Below are 21,214 nucleotides of genomic sequence, written 5' to 3'. Positions count from 1 at the left end.
GGGGAGAGAGAAAGGAGAGAGAGGGGAGAGAGGAAAGATACAGAGAGATAGGAGAGAGAGAGAATAGAGAGGAGAGAGGAGAGAGAAAGAGATAGGAGAAGGAGAGAGAAAGAGAGAGAGAGGGAGAGAGAGAGAAGAGAGGGGAGAGAGGGGAGAGAGAAAGGAGAGAGAGGGGAGAGAGGAAAGATACAGAGAGATAGGAGGGAGAGAGAAGAGAGAGGAGAGAGGAGAGAGAAAGAGATAGAGAGAGGAGAGAGAAAGAGAGAGAGGGAGAGAGAGAGAAGAGAGAGGAGAGAGGAGAGAGAAAGAGAGAGGAGAGAGAAAGAGAGAGAGAGAAGAGAGGGGAGAGAGAAAGGAGAGAGAGGGGAGAGAGGAAAGATACAGAGAGATAGGAGAGAGAGAAGAGAGAGGAGAGAGGAGAGAGGAGAGAGGAGAGAGAAATAGAGGAGAGAGAGAGAGAGAGAGAGAGAGAGAGAGAGAGAGAGGAGAGAGAAAGAGAGACTGTTATCTCAGGTTACCATGCAGTGCTCTGTGCAGCGTAATTAATTGCTCTGAATTCTTCTTTCAGCCCTGATCTGTACAAATGACCAACCCTCCCCTGACGACACTCTGAAGCCTGAGTAGGCCTTGCCTTGTGGCCATCCCGGGATCAGTCGTGGGCAGCTGAGTACAGGCCAGCCCAGGTGGACCAAGCACGGAGGCGGGGGCCAGGCTCCGAGAGTCTGAGCCAGCCTGGGGCTGGGCTTCCGTAGTGCTTGCTCTGCAGGGCCTGATCAGGGAAGCCAAGAGCCAGCCTGAGAATGCACAAGGCGTTCTGTTCCGGGCTGTGCCGACCGTGTCAGTCCAGAAACGGTGGCTGGTGGCTGCCTGAGAGCCACCTTCGGAGCAGCTGCTTGCTCGTGGCAGTGGGAGTGCATGGCTCTGCCTACGGTGTCCTCACAGGTGCGTCTAGATGTCCCATGAAAGAGGAATCATGAAATGCAGGTTTTTAGCCCAAGCAAGCAGGAACTCTGCAGACCTAAACGTGCAGTCCTGTGTCTCGGGTCCGGGCAAGTGTGCCGACCGCGGGAGCGGGTAGAGCTTCTGCCCAGAAAGCGCGCCCCGCCCTGGTGCCCAGCTGAGGTGTGCATGTGAAAGCTAAAATAAAGCCGCACACAAAACAGAAATCTAAAATTAAATATTTAATTAGAACTCTGATTTGCTTTAAAGATAGGTGGCTTGCACAGGCTATGTTACACTCTCTTTATAATTTTTTTTTGACAAAAAAGATACTGTTCATTTTAACAGGCCACTTTAATATTAATACACGTGTAATAGGGTTGGGACAGAAAATCAGCTAGAGATGGTACATTTTACGTTATTGGGAAAATTACAGTTTTGTATTGTAAAAACATTTATTTTTAACAATTTACCTACAGTAATCAAAAAATTACAGCATATTTAATAATTTTACAAATTCTTCATAAAAAATATATCTCTGTACAAAAAGGTCTTTGCACCTACTTTGTGACAGCAGCGTGAGGCGGTGGCGGGGTGGTGGCGGGCTTCCTGACCGTGTGCCAGCTTGCTTCTCCCTCTCTACAAGAGCTTTTTATGTCGGTGTTTACAAAATATTTTACAGAAGAAAAAAATTATTGCAGCTAGCCTGAAGGAAGGCAAGATGTGGGGGGCAAGCAGCAGTTCACACAGCTGTGAGCCCAGAGCCGATGACCACATGGCCACGCGCCACTCTGCAGCCTCGCCGAGCATGCTTCTGGCCGCCCTGCTGGGCCTCAGTGCCTGGGGACGGGAAGGGGACAGGTGAGACACCGCACACTCCTGGGTGGCAGCCGGCATGCTCCAACTCAGCCCAGTGCGTCTGGGTGTGGAGGCAGCAGGCACCACAGGGCCGGGCACGGGGCAGGGGGTACTACACTCCGTGGGCGTGTGGGCTCCGGTGCACGTGTGGCTCCTCTGTCCTGGTGCTCAGGCCTCATTCCGTCACTGACCAGCAAGCGAGTCAGGGGCGCAGGGACCGGGAGGTCATCGGACTCTCGAGTCGGCAGTCTGCACCGTTCTGAGTGATCAAGCTTAGGTATGTACAATATGTATAGATATACGTATATATATAGATATCTATATATATATATACACCTACTATGTATAGTAACCCTGTTGTCCCTCACACACGTGGCCCTCTAACTTCGTGCTCTGCCTTCCCTCTGCCTAAATGTGTGTCAGGAGCGTGGCTCCCGTGGACCTCACTGAATCGACCCAGAAAGGCCAGGGAAGGGTGCTGTGGGGAGCTGACCCGTGAGTGTGCAGGAGCTCAGCACCCCAGTGTGGAATCCAGCAGTGCACACCCGGGCACATGCACAACCAGAAGTGGCCAGGGAGGCGCGTGGCTGCTGGTGCCCTTCAGGAGAGAGCCACACAGAGGGCCCAGGAGGGACTGCCAGGACGCTCCAGACAGAGTGCAGGACTCTCAGAGGGACGGGCTGGCTCCTGGGGCTCCTGGTCTCCATGTCCCCTTGAGGCCTGCACGCACATGCGTGCTGGTCAGAAACCGCTTCCTCCGAGGGCGTGAGGAGTGCGGGTGTTCTCACAGCAAGCCGAGGCCAGCTGCGCCTGGCGTTCTGCGGAAGCAGGTCTGGAACGTGTGGGGGACCTTCGTGGTGTGGAATAGGTACCTCAGCATCAAATAATAAAATAAGCGTATCTGTTCAAAAATACCTTTATCAAACAATTATAAATAAAAATAAACATGATCTTCACTTCAAATTTGTTACAGAACATTCTCATGGTCACATCGATCCACGTTTTAAAATTTTATCCACTTGAGGAGCATATGACATATTTTACTTATTCCACACTGCTTAATTCTATCTATAACGAACTCCAACCTTCTAGCACCACGGAAATGGTCTTCTGTCTGGAATGCTAATGCATGAACAAAACATAAAACAGACTGACCAGAGCGAGCACTGAGGTCTGCTCCTGCCTCCACAGGGGCGCAGGCCCTGACCGACTGCTGCTGCAGCCACCGGAGCTGTGGCCACCCCTTCAGTGCAACAGAGAAGACGTGGTGGCAATCGAAGGCGACGGTGACGCCGCAGGAGGACTGGCTGTGTGCGAAGGCCCGCAGTTTCGGGGCTACCTGGACAACATAAATCACTATGCCCAGCCTTGCATGGCTAATGGAAATCGTGACAAACTGCCTGGCATAGAGGGACAAAATCTGGGCCACAGTGAACCGAAAGGAAGAAAACACAGAAAACAAAAGGCCTTTACTCTGCTGTTGGACATGTGCAAGGAAACTAAAACCGCGCGGAGCTAGTGGAAGGGCAGCACGCTACCTCGCTCCAGCACTGCCTTTCACCTCCTGTGCTGTGTGCACTGGGGCTCTTACCTCCCGCTCCAGTGGAACCGAGGGTGGGATGTGTGGCTGGCGCTACGAAGGATGCGTATATACAACGTGGAGTGTGTATAAACCCTGTGTGAATAGTTTATTTTTATCAGAATCTTACTCAATCATTCATAACACCCTAGTGCAAAAAATTGTGCATCAAAAATTCTGCAATAGAACAGTTGGCAGGGAAACTGGCGAATGTCCCCCACAGTGGACCGTGGGGAGGGAGCCACGTGGTCCCCAAAGCTTGCTGGGTCTCAGGAAGGACAGAGTGAAGCATTCGTAGGTATGTGCATCTGTTAGAAAGGTGTCTTCCTCAAGAAAACGTGGTTTTTCTTTTACAGCATCTGTGTCCGCGGAGAATCAAAGGAAAATAAAAACACGGAGTGTGGTGCTACTGTGTCGTTGCTGCCGGGAGGATGCTTCCGTGCGGCCCAAGATCGCCCTGGAAGGCACCAGGCCACACAGGGACGGGGTCTGGGGCGTGGAGCTTGGCGTGTCTCGGGACTCGGATTTCTCCCTGGAGTGTGCCGCGGCTGAGTGGACACGTTAGAAATCCACGTTTGCAGTCTGGTCTGTGGGAGTTGCTGCCACATGGAGAGGGTGAAGGCTCTGCCCGTGGACACCAGAAGACAATGGAGGCGGTGCTGCAGCAAAGCAAGAGGAGGAGGAAGTGTGGTCTACGGCACCAGAGGAAGCCTGCTCGTCTTGCGGAGGTATGGCTATGGGTCAGTCCGGCACTCAGGGCTATACCACCGTGCACACTGTGTTCAGAGTCGTGTCAAAGCGCACGGCCTTGGCTTCCGTGGGCTTTAAGTTTGTGTCATACATGGGATTTTCAAAGGATGCTTGTCCGTTGCTGTTTTCGTGTCCAGCGTAGCCATTGTATTGGACTTTGGGTCTCGTTCTAGAGGCAGGAGAGGAGACATAGTCAGGACAAGCTGCGGCAGTAGAAGTGTGAACAGTGGGCTCACATGGGGGCCTGGCTACCAGGCTTGGGGTGGCGCGTGAGCTTGGGACACCTGTCCACGAGGCCACGGCTGCTGCTTTCACCACAGCAGCCAGGGCCACAGATGGGGCTCAGAAAGGGAAAACAGCGCAGAGATTCAATGATCTGTGCTTCCCTCGATGCCCCGGGAAATCAGGGAGCCCGCACAGGACGCGGTCAGCTGGTGCTGGGAGCAGCCGCCTCCCTGCGGCTGGGCAGTCACAGGAGAGGTCGCCCAGCTCCTTGCTCGGCACAAGATGCCAGCCGAGCCGCGCGCTAGGGAGCCTGCTCCTCGGCTCACCTGTGCCATGCGGTGTCTGGTGGGTCAGACGTGGACGTTTATGGAAAACAAACTGCGGTCATTGGTAAAATGTCTTTCTATGTTCTGGTGGAAAGAAACCCCTAGTACGTAATCTAGGATGTGAGCACTGGAGGATTTTAGATAGAAAATATCTGGTGGTATCTAGTCTGGCTGATTTCTTTATTATAGAAGAAGAAATTATGTAAGGAAATATGCTGGGCTTTAAAAATAGAACTTTGATAAAATAACTACTCTGGCAAAAGTATCTCTTAACACTGGGTAGGAACAAATTTTTGCTCAAGGGATTCATTAGTCAATTCTCTCAAAGTGTAATCTGTTCATTAAGAAAAAGGCAGGAGGTGCAGGTGCCTGTAGAACCCCTGTCCTCTGACACAGGACCAAAAGGCCACTGGACTCGGCCTCCTCCCACAGGGCAGAGCACTGGGTGTCCAGCAGGGGAGGAACAGGGACTGAGGGACAGCAAGGGCAGGTGCTACTGGGCACGTGTGAGACTGGGAAGGGCGATAGGAGGGAAGGAGGGAACACTGCTGGGACAGGGCAGGAGCACTGGGAAAATGGCCCAACGAGGGGCCAGGCAGCCAGGGTCCTGTGATGACCCCTGTGCCCTACGGCACCGAGCAGGGAGTCCACAGCCCTGTAGACCCAGGGCGACGGTAGCCTCGGGGGCCCTCCTGAGAGCCAGAGGTGGCCATGTCCTTAACTCTAGCAGCCCTGGGACTCAGGCGCTGAGGTGGAGGGGCCTTCATGATGCCACGTAAGCCTTGTCCCCCTCCTGCCAGGTGACCTGGACCCTTCCCTGTCTGCTCATAAACTCTCCCGGCACTGGGGTCATGGGGATGCTCCCAGGCCAGGTGTGTGCTCCCTGCATAAAGTGAGATGTCAGAAGTCATGTTTAAGTCACACACGAACACCGAGGAGCTGAGTGGCATTTTTGCTTCAGAGGAATAGAGCCTCGGAGAATCATCTGCACCATGGGAGCACAGAACCACACACGGGCACGTGTGAGGGAGCCACCAGCTCCAGGCCAGGACCTTGGAGAATGCAAAAGGCTCAGATGTCCAGAGAGCCCCCCAAAGTGGGCAAGGGGTGGTGACAGGCGAGGCCCTTTTGCTGGGGTGAAGGCAAAACCACAGGCAGGAATTATGAGTCCTGCACTCTGGCCTCCAGGGCCGACTCTGGAGGAGAACTGCTCCTGCCACGCGGCCCTCAGAGTGCTGGACCTCTGAGAACAGCTCTGAGGGGCGGCTGGCGCTGCTGGCTCTGGGCCTAACTCTCCCTAGCCTGGAGCAGAAGCGGCAGGCACACATCGGACCACGGGCGGAGCACGCCTCTTCCTCACCACAGGAAGTGTCAGTGGTACAGACTGGTTTTTCCATTTTTAGTATTTATTTTCTGGGTGTTAGGGGTGGGACCCAGGGTCTCATGCATGCTAACTGGAGCCCTGTCACTGAATGGCACCCAGTGGGCACACTCTTAATTCTATAAATGCCATCCCAGAGTTTTCATTGGGATGCAGTCATTTTTGGGGGGAGGGGAAGGATCTACAGGGTGTTCAGGGTCTCACTACGTGATTGGGCTTGCAGTGATTCTCCTGTTCACAGCCTCCCAAGTGCTGGGATTACAGGCACGCGCCACCACGCCCAGTCTCAATTGCTGTCTCAGCATGCCCCGGGATGTCTGGGCCGGCACGGCAGGCCCCCAGCCCCTGCGCCTGCTTGCAGGCACTTTAATCTGCTAAGCTATTTGGCTGGCCTGGGATACAGTCTTAAAATAAGAGCATCATATAACACTGGCGAAAGAAGACAGACAGGTCAGCTGGGCGAGTGTGGTGTCCCATGCAAGAAAGCACACGTAAACAAGCCCCGTCACAGGCACTACAAGCACTGTGTTTGTACTACTTCTATGTTTTTAACCAGCATTAAGTGGAAATATGTGCATTAAATAAACATACATCCCAATTAAGATAGTTTAATATTATTTCGGGAATCATAACAGCTTGGTAATATTTGTAGGGAATGCTGTTACTCAAAATTGTATTTTAGAGCAACTTGGCAGATTCCTAAGTGGTATCTTATCTCCATGACAACAATACCTTCAGGAACTCTAGAATTCCTCCTCAACACTTTCTTTTTGGTATTACAACTAAACTCAAGAAAACATCTATTCCAAAAGAATTACTTTTCAGTAAGAATTTGTAAATAAATATTTAGAACAGTATTTCAAGGGATGGGGCATATATCATTTCGTGTATATTAAAACTTCAGTTTTTCTATCTGCTGAAAGGATGAATCAGCCAAAATGCAGTCTGGGACTGGGGGGGATCCTGCTGGTGGGCGGGGCGCACAGCTAGCCCCCCCCGACCTGCCCACCTGCCCTCTTAGGGCCACTCCCATATGTCCTGCTGCCAGTCAGGCAAAATGCAAAGACCAAGCCCCCGGGAGCCCCTGAGCATGCCACAACCTTAATGGGGAGCGAAGGCTAAGGGCAGCGCAAAGTCAGTGTGCATGTGGGAGCCCACCAAGACCGCCCACGGGGCAGTGTGTGTGTGGAGTCCGCCGAGACCACCCACAGGGCAGTGTGTGCATGGAGCCCGTCGACACCGCCCACTACAGTGCACCAGCCCGGAGTGTTGGTACAGTACCTGTGTTTGTAGAGGTAAAATGCAAACCCTGATAAGATTAGAGCAAAGAAGGGAACCAGAATAGCGGCTGCCACGGAACCACTGCTGGTGCCGTGGTAATGACTCGAAGGGTCTTGGTCGGGGCTTGAGGGATCTGGAAGAGAAGAAGAAGATTTAATCTGCAGGTATTGGCCTATTCTTAAACAGGAAAAACTTTATAAGTGACTGCAAATGTTATGCGAAGCAAGAGCCTTAGTTCCCCAGGGAGCCCACTGGAACTCTTTTCTGCAGATTTTAATATCCATTTTAATGACCAAGGTTAAAAAAACAACTCGGAATATTCCTTGCTGATACTCAACAGTCCTATGAGAGACTCAAATTTCAAATGCCCCAAAGGTAAGTGGGTCATTAAACATTTTGACTTGTCTTTAGTTGATATTTTTATTTGCTAAAGAATCTGTCAGAAAGTGACCCATTTTTGTCCATATACAGAGATGCATAGTACCGGCTCCTCTTTCCTGTCATAAGGCCCGATTTTGCAAAATATTAGTCACTGACATTATTGTAGGTCTCCATGGCAACAGCATTAATCCTCTCTTTGTGGATATGTGTTACTGGCTTTTATTTTAGGCATAATCCAAAATTCATTAGGTCACTTAGATACCCTGAAGGGAGAGCCCTTCTGGCTCTGAATGCATGTCGGCATGTGGATGCAGAGGGATGCTGGGGCACACGTTCTGCCCCCAGGAAGCTGGCAGTGAGCAGAGGTGGTCCTGCACTTGGGAGTCTGCATTGTCGGCAGGCCCGAACTCCTGCATGTCACTGAGACACAGGTGGGTGCTGGAAATTCAATTGAGCAAATACTTACTGCAAGACTATTTATTACAAAGGAGGATGTTGGCTACTGAGCTTACTTGTGAAACAGGGTTTCAAGCACGTCTGCTCTGACTTCATGGAGTCTCGGAACCCACGAGCGTTAATGAATGACGAAGGCGGCCCTCTGCACCTAGCCGGCCTGTGGCCAAGCTGGTCTGGCCTTTAGATGTGTATTTCCGGAATTTATGAAGTGCCAAATCGAAAGAGATGTCTTGTTTCTTTTAGAAGATATACATACAAGAGAACAATCAAATATTGCAATCCTTAAAATATGGTTTATATCAAAATTCTTGAACTTTCACGTAACTTTCCGATGATATATTTTCCCCTTGCTTCAGCAGATGCAGGGCCATTACTAGCTATCATTTCTGAGTTGGACATGAGCATACTTCACAACGGGTCTGTGCTTCTGCAGCTTTCCGCCCAAGCACCATGCAGGGGAGACCTTAGGAGCCCCCAGGGATAGGGCTGCGGGCTGCTGGCCTCTGGATGCCACCACCCAGGCCACTGGATTCCACGAGTGGTACTAGACCAATGTGCTCAGCCTTTATTCTCAGGTGCCGCCAGAGCCCGGGCCCACATTCAGTGCTGCCACCATCCAGCTGTGCTGACAGGGTCCCGGGCAGAGGGGCAGCAGCAACAGCCAGTGACCAGGGCTGGTGAGGTCCAACGGCAGCTGCAGAGGTCGGTGCTCCAAGGCCCTGCCCCGTGACCGAGTGCACCGCAAGTGCTCAGCACAAAGCCGAGTGCACAGCCAGGGTGAGAGCCAGGGTGCCCCAGTGGGCTGGAAGGCTGTGCCCAGTCATGCATCTGCACTCAGACCCCTTCCAGTCTTCCTTAGGAAACCTCGCAGACTCCCACGACGCTGAGATTTCTGTAACCTCTCGGGGAATCACCCTTCGCTCTTCCATAATTCCAAGGCTTCTGCCTGCTTGCATAAACTTGTATTCTGCTAAAATTAATCAAGTTCTGTGCTTTTGTCTGCAGTAGACCTCAAGATTCCAATTAATGGAATTCTGGAAATCACATCACAGCTGAGAACAGTTCAGAGGAAGATCTTGGTGAAGTTCAGAGCCGGACTCTGAAATGGGTCTGCTGTTGAAGGCTCCCATCAGGCCCAGCAAGGCCATGTCTGAACAGTTTTGGGGTGATACAGGCTCACCGCAGTACAGAAAGGGCATGAAAGGACACAAGAGCAAGCAGCACTGGGAAAGGGAAGGCCCGCCTTCCCAAGTGCCAGTGTTCCGCCTCGGGGAACAGATGTGGTAAGGTGTCCTTCCAACACGTACTATATGTGCTTATTCACCTTGTCTTTCCTATACATACTTCCAGAAGTCAAGAATAATGCGTGTTCATGCTTTACGCAGCTTTTCAGCTTCAGCCGTAGGTCCTGAGGCCCTTCTGTGGGTACACAAGAAAGAGACAGAACCTGCAGGGGTTTGAGAAGTCTCCCTGAACCACACCAGGAGCCATCAGCCAGGCTCCTGCTGCCACGACTTCCAGCCGTTTCCCACCTTTCTCCACGAGGCTCAGAGTGATCCTGTCTCTGTCCGTGTCATGGCCTGCAGGCTACATGGGGCTCATCCCAAGCAGAACCTCTGCCTAGCAGCAGTTGTCCCCGAGTGTTGCTATTTCTGCCCTCTTCTCTCTGTGCAGACCATCAGGTGACGTCTCCGAGGCTGGCGCAGAGGCCCCGGAATGTGCTGTGCCCCTGTCCCATCTTCCCCCCTGCCCCTGCTGTACCCTCATCACCAGTCTCCTCCACACTGTCATCGGGACTGCACGGGTTACAGAGCTCGATGTCAGTGTGCTCTTGGATGGCAGAGGAGGACCGGTGCCTGCTCAGGAGCGGCGGGCTAAGCTGTTCAATGTTTTAAAGAGCAATTCTTGTCAAAAGAAATGCACACACCACGCAACTCGCACACAACTTGGCTGTGCACACAGTGCAGGGGCTTTGGTGTTCCTATAGGACACATGATCATTGCCTAGACCTAACTTAGGCTCCCCAAGAACCATGGAATCCCTCAGCAGTCGTTTCCATCCCATCATTAAAAATCCCCTTTCTCGCTCCCCAAGTCTGCCTGTGCTGGGCGCTGTGTAGAAATGGAGTCCTGCAGTGCGTGGCCTCTGCAACTGGCTGCTGGCCTTGGATCCAGGAAGGCGGACACAGCACTGCGTGTCTGCACTTCATTCTGTCTTAGTGTCGAAGGGTTTCCCCTTGTAGAAATGTGCCACGTTTCCTACATCCACGGTTGATGGAAACCACTGCCCTTCCAGGGCTGAGCTATGAAAGCGGCGCTGCCAAGAACACTCCTCTGTGAGCATGTGTGCACATGCTGCGGCCCTCCGGGAGGACAGCCAGGCACGAGCAGCCGCGTCTGCGGAGCCCGCTCGCCTGCTCTGCAGGCTGCTGGGTTGCTTTCCACAGCAGCTGCACCCGCTTGGCGCCCAGCTTCCTCCCTCAGGGCCCTTGCCCGGCTCACCCACGCCTGTGCTGGTCACAGTTCCCCAGAGCCTGTGGCCTGACTCCGATGACAAGCCACCCTCGCACCTGTCGTGGGCTCGGGGGCTGCCTGCACACCTGTAGGCCCTTTGTCCTGTCGCTGGTTTTCCATCCCAGTGCTCTGGAGTCGGGCCTCTGGGTACAAGTCAGTGATCAGAGTCACGATTTTCAGAGATCCTGCCACAGTCTGCAGGCGGACTCACCCAACTTCAATGAAGAAGCCAATTCATAATGCATTTCTTACACAAATTTTGCATCAAAGTTGTCTTTCGCATTAACTGGACTCCAGGGCTCATTTAACAATAATCATGTTTTTTCAGCTTATCTAAGAATCAGACAAGTTTGTTATTACCCCTAACAGTAGGTGTTAGCCATTGCTGTGAAGTGGACGAGTGCAGCTGAGGTGTTACCTAGAGCAAGTTTCCTAACGAGATGGATTTGAAGCTTGAGATTCCCATGACTTTGTGAAGCACATTAGTTTTCCTGGCAGTAAACCCAGGTCATGTGAGGAGAAGATCACTCATGAACACAACACAAGCTCTTGTTTTATGAGCTTGGTGGAGATCAGGTATGTGGAGACCCTCTGCTATGCCTGAGTGCTCATTCTGGGCATTTCACAGGATGCGCAAACGCAGACACCCCTGGGGCTCCTGAACATTGCCACAGCATGCTCTACGGGGAGCAAAGGGGCTAGGGACTGGGGTTCTCACGGCAGAGGGACACCTGCGCTATGGTCAGCGTTGGCTCCTGAGCTTATTCCATTCCATTACTTGATGTGACACAATCCGATTTGCCCCATTAACTCAGCCTTGGCTGAAATGCCTGAAAGGTCTTCGATGAACTTGAACTGCTGAAGGCTGAGCACTGGAGGCTTATTTCCTTTGGGGCCCAGTGTCCCTCTTTCATAAGGAGTGTAGATGTTCAGGTTGGGAGCAATCCAGCCAATAAGCTCGGGCAGGCGCTCAGCAGTGACAAGCACTGCATGGCTCTGCGTCCCTGCTCGAGCCTCCGCGGGGCACTGGGCAGCCTGTGTGGCCACGCTCTTGTTCATGAAGTCAACCTGCTGGTGGTGACTTGAGAGGAAAGGGGAAAGGCGCTCAAAGAGTCAAGTGAGTTCTGATTATAAAAACGTTTCTAATGCAGGGCGTGTGACAATAGTCCTGAACCACGTGGGTGTTCAGTGGAGACCTCTGGTGTGTAAGTGATTAAAAGGCAACGCAGGGGCTGCCCTGTGCACACGAAAGCCTTTCTGCAGGCGGGCAGGACAGAGGGACCTAGGACTGCCGCCTGGCACTTCCTTCTCTGTCCCGGAGATGGAAACAAGGTGGTGGACAGCGCAGGAGGATCTCACTCTGGTGGGAGCTTTTCTCACACAGGTCATGGGAGCCTTTCCGCGCCACACACAGTCCTCAACCCCAGCGCCAAACCAACTGACCCAGTCGCATTCTATTTAATGTATGTCCTTGTGGAAAGTTACTCACTGAGGCAGCTCCTTTAGGACAGATGTGTAACAGGTACAAGTTACTTCCAACTGCTTGTACATCTTGGTATCGCACCTGAACCTTGCAGAGAACCATTTTTAATTTCCCTGGTTTGAACCATTTTTAATTTCCCTGGTTTGAAGCTGTAAGGGAGCTGGGCAAGGGAAGAAGGTTGCCCAGTGGCACCGCCCCAGCGCCACCACCATGCGTTCGAGGCCTCCTCTGTCAGCACAGAACTGTTGGGGAAAACCTTCCCATTCCGACAGTTCGATAGCTTGTGTGTGTGTATGCTTTGCACATGTTTTCATAGCTTTACTTGTCATTTTTACCTACTTCTTTTTGACTTTAATAATTTAGCTTTCTGAGAGTAGTATTTTTTTTTTTTTTTTTTTGTGGTACTGGGCATTGAACTCAGGACCCTGCACTTGCCAGGCAAGTGCTTATTGTACTGAGCTATCTTCCTGGCCCCACTGAGCTACCTCCCCAGCCCAAGTAGTAGTAAAGGTTAATAATTTTCAAATTTAACTCATCTTTGTTTTCAGCATTATTATATATTTCTTGGTACAGCAATGTGGACATTAATGTAGTGATTAGCACAGGGATTGCATTATTTCTAATTTTTTGTTTGTCTGTTTTGCTTTTCAAAGGAATCTGTCTGCACTGTGTCCTAAAACCTGCCCATCTTCCTGGTTTTTGCACTCGGAATGCTTTCCTGGCCACATTCTTTCCGTGGCTTCCTGGCATGATCACGTGAAGGCCCACGTGAGAGCCACCTTACAAGTGCACCGGCTCACCTTGCCTCTCTAGCTTGAACTTCCCGAAGTCTTTCCCATGTATGTCACCTTGAAAAGTGAAGCCTCCCCTCTCCAGTCCCGAGGACACCTGGCACATAGAAAAAGAGAGAGGATGTGTGAGCAGGAGCGTCGAGGACGCATCCTCTGCCCCAACGTGCGGGCGCAGCCTGGGTTTAGCAGTGCAGGTTCCATGCTGCAGGTACCAGTCTCCTCTGGCTGAAACAGCTCCAGCTAAAACCGGAGACCAGTACAAGGCGAGCCTCAAGGAGCGTGCACAAGTGCTGCTGCGCCGCAGCACACAGGGCTGCCCACTCCTGCGTCAGCCCCCCCCCCCCCCCCCCCCCACCCCCCCCCCCCCCGCGCTGGCGGACAGCCGCGTCTGCCAGCTCACTGTGCACCTCGGGCCTGGCCTGCGTACCCGCTCGAGGCTGACACAGGTAGCTACCTGAAGACACTGTGGGGATGTCCATGCTCTCTGGCACGGGCAGTGCTTTTGTGGAGCTTCCAGCCTGTTTCCTGGCGGCTACAGCACTCTTGCTGAGATGGCGTGGCAGCACCGCCTTGCGCTCCTCCAGCCTCAGCCACTTGCTCCCGTCCACCGTGAAGGCTAGGTGGTGTGCTGTGGGAGCTCCAGGCCCCAGTAGGTGCGCCTCCTCTGCCCCGCCTCCAAGTCACCCTCCTGCCCATCGTGGAGTGTTCCTGGCCTCTGATCAGTACTTACGTAGCCATCCAGGCCCCAGTTGTCGTTCTCGAACTTGCTCACAAAAATGTCCACCTGGCCTTTCATCTGAAAGGCTTTCAGAAGCAAGTGAGCCTCCTCCTTCTTGTACAGCCCTGTGGAAGGAGCACCGCATCAGCCCCTGCTGCCACCCCTAGCCCCGCACACAGGCAGTCTAGGGCTTGCACTTCCTCCTGGGCGTCTGATGTCTCCTTCCCTTCCCGTCCTCGCCTGGGTCGGTCCTAAGAGGTGTAGCCCGCACCAGCTCCAACATCTTTACCCGACAGGAGGACTCACAGGAACCCATGTTCAGTTTTGCTAATGGGAAGATCCTACTCTACGCCCAGGATTTTTTTGCTGCCGAGGATAGAAGCTCACAAGGAACCAGATCAGTACTGTGACTCATGACAAGCAAGGGCCTGAGACCTGGGAGGGTGGGCAGCAAGGCAGGAGGTGAGGAGCCCCTGGGAGGAGAGGGGCAGCGCTGGCCCTGGGCACTGCGGTGTGGCCGGACAGGGAGCCAGGGAGGCCCTGAGGGCACAGCTGGGGGAGTGGCGCCTGTGCTTAGCTCCCACCACGGGACGAAAGGAATTAATGTGCAAGCAAGCCAAGAGTGAATGGTGTGCAGGACCCACTGTGCCCGCATGCAGGGAAGGCAGGAGGCTGGGGCAGGGGTGCCACAGTGCAGCAGTGTGGGCCCATCAGCTTGGAGGGGAGGCCTGGGGAGGCTCCTGGGCCAAGAGGGATCCCGGGGCAGTGTCTGTGCCCACCGCAGATGCTGATCTTGGATGCCCTGGGTACCTCTGCCACACTAGTCCAGTCTGAGCTGCAGGCAGAGGGAATAGAATGGGCCTTCAGCAGAACTTGGCATACATCCGACAGTGGTACCCACACACTCATGGCGGAAACGCATTTCCCCTCCCTCTGCACTGAGGTCGCAGCCCAGGAGGCCTGCACAGCCCTGGGGCTCAAAGCCAGCTCTCCCCTCACAGGCTCCCGGGAGTGCACGGGGTCCCCAGCTGACCCACAGAGTCCCCATGCCACAGCCTAGCCTCCTGTGCTGTCCACGGATGCAGGGAAGAGCCACAGTAGGCTCCAGACCTGCTGGCGTGGACAGGGCAGCTGTCTGCTATCCTTGGTGACACAGTGGTGGCGTTGAGGTTTCTCACCACTCAGACCCAGGGCTGGGTCCTGTGGAGAATCTGGCAGGAATTCCAGGCCTTGAGAGCTAGGCAAGCACCATGCCATCACAAGAAGTGCAGGCGCTTCAAAAAGCACTCTGTGAGACATGATGCTGAGCGCGTCTCCACCACCAGTGTGGGCTCAAGGCTCTACTGAGGTTCCGTCCTCCCTCACAAGTCACTCATCACAGAAGCTTTAGAAAATGATTTTCTGGAACCATCTGACTTTCTGTTCCTTTTCCTAAAAATTCATTAAATATATAACAGGGGAACAGGCACTGTAGGGTTTGTGTAGGACTGAGGAAGGACTCCAGGAATGCTGGAGGTGAAGGCCTGCTAGAGCCCACACGTCCTCTGCTCCGGCGGCGTGTGCCTTGCTCAGGGGACATAGGGGCTGTGCTGGAGGACACGGAAGAACAGCCTGGGGATGGGGTGCCCAGAAGTACCCGAGCCTTGGTTTTGCTCAGAACCTGGGAGAGACTCATTCATCCTGTACAGGTTCTCCGGCGGCAGGGAGGTGCAGACAGCGCCGTCCCCACCTACGGGCTGTGAAAGCCAACACTGCACTGCGCTTTAGAGCAGGCACCAACGAGGCACCAGGGATGATCGGTGAGACGGTGGGACCCACCTGTCAGGTCCAGCTGCACCTGTGGGGCTGTCGTGAAGGTCGCGTTCACCTTGCTGCTGGTCGCGTTGAACCAGTCAACAGTCAGAGTCGCTGGCTGCCTCTTGCCCAAGTATTCATAATAGCCCTTCCACACCGAATTGACGAAAAAGACATCAGAAGGAACTGTGGGAAGGGAGGGGACAGATGCTATTAGTGCACATGTGGCCTGCAGTGTGGACAGCTCCAACCGCAGCAAGCATCACACCCTTGGGTGCACTTGTGGCCCACCGTGAGGACCTCACCGACAACCTGGCGCCCTGTCCCCTGGCCCTGTGTGACGGAGTCAGGAGAGAGGCAGGACGATGACTGGGCCTGCATGGGGACATCTGGGCTCTGCCGGGAATGTATTTCAGAGGGCAGAGGTAGCACGGCAACAGGCCTGCGGGGGCGGGGCCTCAGAGCAGCTCTGCAGGGCAGGCTGGTGGTCATCATGCCCAAAAGCAGATCCCTGAGCTCACTGGTGATGGCAGCTGATGTCCAGCCCTCAGCCGCTAAGCGTGCAGTGCTCCTGAGCGGGGCTGGGTCAGAGCCCTCCCTCACAGGCTCGCTCCCAGCACTGCTGAGGCTCCGGGCACAGGGTGAGCAGGCGGAGGCTGCCTGGGGCAGATGAGGTCAACTTCTCTCCCACCGGGCCTCCGCCTGCTCTAACCCCTGGGAGTGCTGCCCAGCGTCAGACAGGCGCATGTGCCCACCTCCCCTGTCCCTTCACCTATGCCTCAGATCCACATAGGAAAGGCAGCGATGAGGACTCACCCGGGGCAGGAATCTGCGCAGATTACTGACATATTCTCTCTCGCTTTCACTACCTTACAAACAGTATTATGTTGGTGTTTCACACCACTCTAATAATCCTAATAAAAGCACGTGTCTGTGTAGTGCTGGGGTAAGGTGCGCAGCAGGGAGCACACAGCTCAGCCGGTGGCTCCGTGAAGCTCTCGTTGTCCCCCGCATGAGGCGTGTGAGTCCTCTACACAGACACAGCCCTCTGGACGTCAGACTGGCTGCGGGACCTCGAGCTGCTGGCCAAAGTGAAGACCGGCTCCACCCTCCGTGTGTGTTTTCAGCTGTCCCAGTTTAAGTGGCAGCAGCAGCGAGGTCTTGGACAGCCCCCGGCCTCACGTCCCACTCAGCTCCCACAGCCGCCCTCCCGTCTCCCCACTCAGGCCACTCATGTGAGACTCAGCCACCTGCAGGCAGTCCAAGAACAAAGGCTGGCAGCTTCCCAGGCCTTGAGGAGCCCAGATTATTGACAAAGACAGTAAAAGTTATAGAATTAAGTAAATTGAAAACCGAGAGACCAGCACCAGCTCGTGAATGGCTGATGTCTAAAGCGCTTACTTCGCAGTAACTGGCATTGGTCACCTCTACTCACGGTGAGCACCAGACAGCCCTCGGTGTAACTGGGCACTCCGGGGAAGATGCTTTGGGTCACAGCTCAAATGAATAGCTACTTCTGGCTGCTGAGCTCGACTAGAACACATACTCAGCTGCAGTCTGAGCCCGAGCGCCCAGCCGTGCCCTGAGCCCCACCCCTGGGAGCGCTGCGGTAGTGTGCCTGCCTCACTGCGTGGCCTGGGCCATCACTGGCTTAGAACAGGACCGCCAGCCACGGGGGAGAGGCCACTGCGGGGGCCGCGGCAGCATGTGACTGACAAGGGAGCAAGAACAAGGTCGGAAGGAACGGCTGAGCTGGTGAGAACACAGCACCCGGATGAAGAACCACATTTAACTGGTACATTAACTGTGCTTCCCTAAGAGAGGCAGAAGAGGCGCGGCGGCAGCAACATGCAGGCCCGCAGGAAGCGTCCCAGACATCGCAGTGTCTTAGACTAGAAAGCAGCAAATAAAAAGGCAGGAAAAACCGCAACATCACCAACACGTGCTGTGCTGGGCTTCCCTTCACTGAAGAAGGTGTTGCCCAGACGGAATAGCGCTGTCTGCCATCTGGCTTCGGGCAGTATCTAAGTAAAGTAGTCCACGCACGGGAAAACGCTTCTGTGCTTCCTTGTGTGTACTGGAGAGCTTTCTCTATGTTGGTGCACTTCATCCCAGCTAAGCGTGAAATGTGCAGCACAGCATTCTGAATTAACAGCATTGCAAATATTTTTATTCACATTGATGTTAAAATCGAGCTTTACGTCTGAGAATCCTGGGTTAGAACCAGAATAAGAAAAATGCTCGCCAAGTAGCCTCACTTATTTATAAAGTTTGCAACTTCTGATTTGAAGAAAGAAGCTTGGCTTAAGCCAGTATAACTAGGGATACAGCCTATTAGTTAAATAGTACCCACAAGTGTGCCACTGATCTGCTGGGGCTTCCAGTCCCCACATTCTCTTCTAGGGACAGAGGGCCACCCTTTGGGTACATTCAGCAGGGCCCTCACAGACTCTCGGCCATCCCCAGCAGTGAGAAGGACACCTTGAGTTAGAGACATTCGCAAATGAGTGGAAGAGTCCCAGCTACTCAAACGACAGCATGCGCTGCCGGGCCCTGGGCGGCTCCTCATGTGCAGGAGGGGGGCTGCACCCTTATTTAAAAGGCTCTCCATTGTACCACACTGGGTTCCATTTGTGTCCCTTTCTGCCCCCAAGATACACAGGGCACCCTCTGGTGGGCAGTGACCAGAGGTCCCAGGGCTTTGCTCCTGATTGATGCCTTCCACTAAAATCCCACTGAGGGGCAAGGAATCTGGGTCTGAAACGCTAGCTTTGCGTGGATGAATGGATTCAGAAATCCAAGGGCTAGAGGCCACCTCATTGTGCGGAGGGTACCGAGAACAAGCCAGTCATGTGATCGAAATCTGTAACTGTTCTGGTATACAAACCTGGAGTTTTAGTAACTGTTTCATTAACTTCTCTCACTCCTTTACCTACAAGTAAAAAGACAAATTATCATTTTCAAAAACATTTTTTTGAATAAAGTTGAAAAAATGTCAAGTTGAATCAATTTTCCTTTCTCCAGATTTTTTAAACCTATGAACTATGAATATGGTAAACATATACACTTAAACCCGTGTGTCAGCCATGTGGGGGCTGGCTCCGTGGAGAGGCCCGAGGTGCGCCCTTGCAGCCTGTGTCCCCGTGGAAGGTGTACAACAGAGAGCCTTGCAAATGAGGAGCTGCCGCCTCGCCCTGCAGTGACACCCAGGAGTGGGAAGGGTTCTCGCCTCTCTGGCTTTTCCAGTCCCTAAAGCTAGCACTGAAGCATGTCACCCCGTTCTCTTTGCGTAGTGTTTAGTTTGGTCTGTAAGTCAGATTTCATTTACGGTCTCTTAACTTTATAGATTTATAGCAATCTGCCACAGAGTGTTGTATTTTAAAGCTATATTCTGCTTCCAACAGGCAAGGGCAAAAGAAAGTGCACATAAGCATTTCCTAACTGGGGAACTGCAGGCAAATCAGCCCCGGGAGCTGGGGCTGAACCGGGGATGCCCTCTCGCCTAGGAACCCTGCTCCTGGCTCAGACTCGGCCTGCGGTGTGGTCTCCGCTTGGATGCTGCCAAGAAGTTTCCATCTTGGGATAGACTCGAGCTTATTACTCACCCATAAACACACGAATGGAGAGCAATCAGCTGATCATTTCCATGAGAATTGCTTTTGCAATTTAAAAATATAACCAACATTAAGAACCTATGAACTTCTGTTCTGTCACAAACAGCTCGTGGCCTTAAAACCTAACACAGGTGGTTTGATTTACATAGTCTCAGACGCTGGATGATATTTATGTATCCATTTCCATTTCTAAGGAATGTATTTTTGAAAATATTTGGTTATTTTTGTTTTAACTCAGAATGCTTTTCTTCAACCAGATGGCTTTTTCTCTTTGCCTTAAAATGGAGATAGCAGAGTCTACTACTCACGCATCGAGCACTTAACTGCACACATATAGAGACACCCATGGCTCATGCGCACGGAGCGTGTCCAGCCGGGGGGGGGGAGTGGCATCCCATTGGCACCCCGCGTCAGTCGGAGCTCATGCCTGCCTGCCAGGTGACACAGCCCTGCCCTGAAGGATAAGCTTCCACACCTGCACAGTGACTTACTTTTACACACAGGTGACTTCCCCGTCCATTTCATATCTGCCTTGCACGTCCTGTGTTCAGATCCGCCAGCAAGGAAAAACCCTGGGTGGCACGTGTACACCAAGGTGTAGCCAAACGCAGGAAGGTCGATGGCCCTCACGTCCGCGTGGGCTGGGGTCTCGGGTTGCCGGCAGGCGTGAGCTGCAAAACATGGCATTGCTGTGGTCAGGCAGGGCTGGCTCCTCATCCACCGCTCCGAGCGCAGGAGCTGAGGCCAAGGGGCGGTGCGCAAGGCGCCGGCCACGACAAGTGACTTTATGCACACACGTCGCACAGTCATGTGCAGAGCTTCAGCACGGAAGTCTTCGTGCAAAGTTACACAGCAAGCCTGATAAACAGTGCGGAGAAGCAGCACGCTCTGCTCTCCTCAGCCGTCAGTCTTGCCAGCTAATGTGGACAGATGCACTCCGCTCTGCTGGACCGCATCCGGTGACAAGAAGAGCAGGGTGCAGCTGAGGGAGTGGGGAGGACCTCGAGTGTATGTGGACTTCATGGAAAGGGTGTGTGTCCCTGAAACACGGAATCTAGGCATGAAGGCCACTGTGATGCTTATCTGTAGCTCGACTTCCTGTGTGTCTGAAATAAAGGATTTGGCAGATTATTATAAAAAACGTTTATAATTCTAGAACAGGGAAGTTGCTTTATGTGTTGTCAAAATTTGGCCTGTACCTCCCTGCCAAGTGCTCACCATAATGACTTCCTAGCAGGCTCTATGACACACAATACGCAGTACTGTGTGCCACATGCTACATAATACGTGTGTAGTAAGTGGTGAGGCAATGACAACTCTGAGATAACACACGATACTTACACGTAATACTGTAAGTATACAAAAATCCTTATTTTCTACCCTAACGATTTTTCTTGCCTACTAATGATTTTGATGCTTACCATGGTAGAAGTACAATATTTTGATAAATAGTGAGTGAACCGAATTACTAATTTACTAACCACGCAAAACATTTTCATCTTATGATTGAAACAAAGTAAACTTTGAGCTTTAGTTATTCAAACAATCATCTCTTACATACTTCAAACAGCAAAAATAGCATTTTATTTTTCAAATAATTTAACATCAACTTTATTAGACTAATTTCATGAGTTCTCATGAACTTTATTTTTCATTTTTTCAAACATTTTCAAATACTTTGTTTCACAGTATTTACAAATTATGTAATTTTCTCCAAAATAGAGCACAGACTTGGCATCTCTCTATCAGCTCCATGCTGGCCCTTATCTCTGAAGCTTGTATGGACAATTTCAGTTTTGTGTATCTTGGTATGATTTTATTAATATTTCTTGTACAAAAAGTTCATTTTTCTTGGAAATGTGGTGCTACAATTTTAACTAAATACAGAAATTTTAACTCTTTAAATACTTATTGTCTACCCCCTTCCACTTTGAGAACTTTAATTATATGAATATAAGTTTCTTGATTTTGGCACAGAAAGAAGTACATGACTGACCTATAAGCTCTTCTTCATGTTTATTTTAGAAATTTTTATTGTTATATTCATTAAGTTGTAAATAACTTTTTACAATGTGCAATCTATTATTAATCTCATTTATGCATTCATTTCAGAAATGTTTTTCTA

At 52.2% G+C, this 21,214-nt stretch overlaps 1 protein-coding gene across 1 annotated transcript in view; it reads right to left on the bottom strand.

Moving 5' to 3' along the window:
• Positions 1–3,291: 3,291 nt before the first annotated feature.
• Positions 3,292–21,214, bottom strand: part of Csmd1 (CUB and Sushi multiple domains 1) — a 1,642,653-nt gene continuing 1,624,730 nt past the window's right edge. The window contains exons 66-72 of the mRNA XM_012517218.2: positions 19,581–19,760; positions 18,363–18,407; positions 15,500–15,661; positions 13,694–13,806; positions 12,973–13,060; positions 7,340–7,472; positions 3,292–4,295 (exon numbers count right to left, since the gene is read on the bottom strand). Of these exons, the coding sequence (XP_012372672.2) occupies positions 4,136–4,295; positions 7,340–7,472; positions 12,973–13,060; positions 13,694–13,806; positions 15,500–15,661; positions 18,363–18,407; positions 19,581–19,760 (881 nt within the window). The 3' untranslated portion in view covers positions 3,292–4,135. The remainder of the gene's footprint in view (positions 4,296–7,339; positions 7,473–12,972; positions 13,061–13,693; positions 13,807–15,499; positions 15,662–18,362; positions 18,408–19,580; positions 19,761–21,214) is intronic.

This window comes from Octodon degus, unplaced genomic scaffold (genome assembly GCF_000260255.1).
Source record: "Octodon degus isolate 3935 unplaced genomic scaffold, OctDeg1.0 scaffold00155, whole genome shotgun sequence".
Lineage (NCBI taxonomy): Eukaryota > Metazoa > Chordata > Mammalia > Rodentia > Octodontidae > Octodon > Octodon degus.
This window is presented reverse-complemented; position numbering and strand designations above follow the sequence as displayed.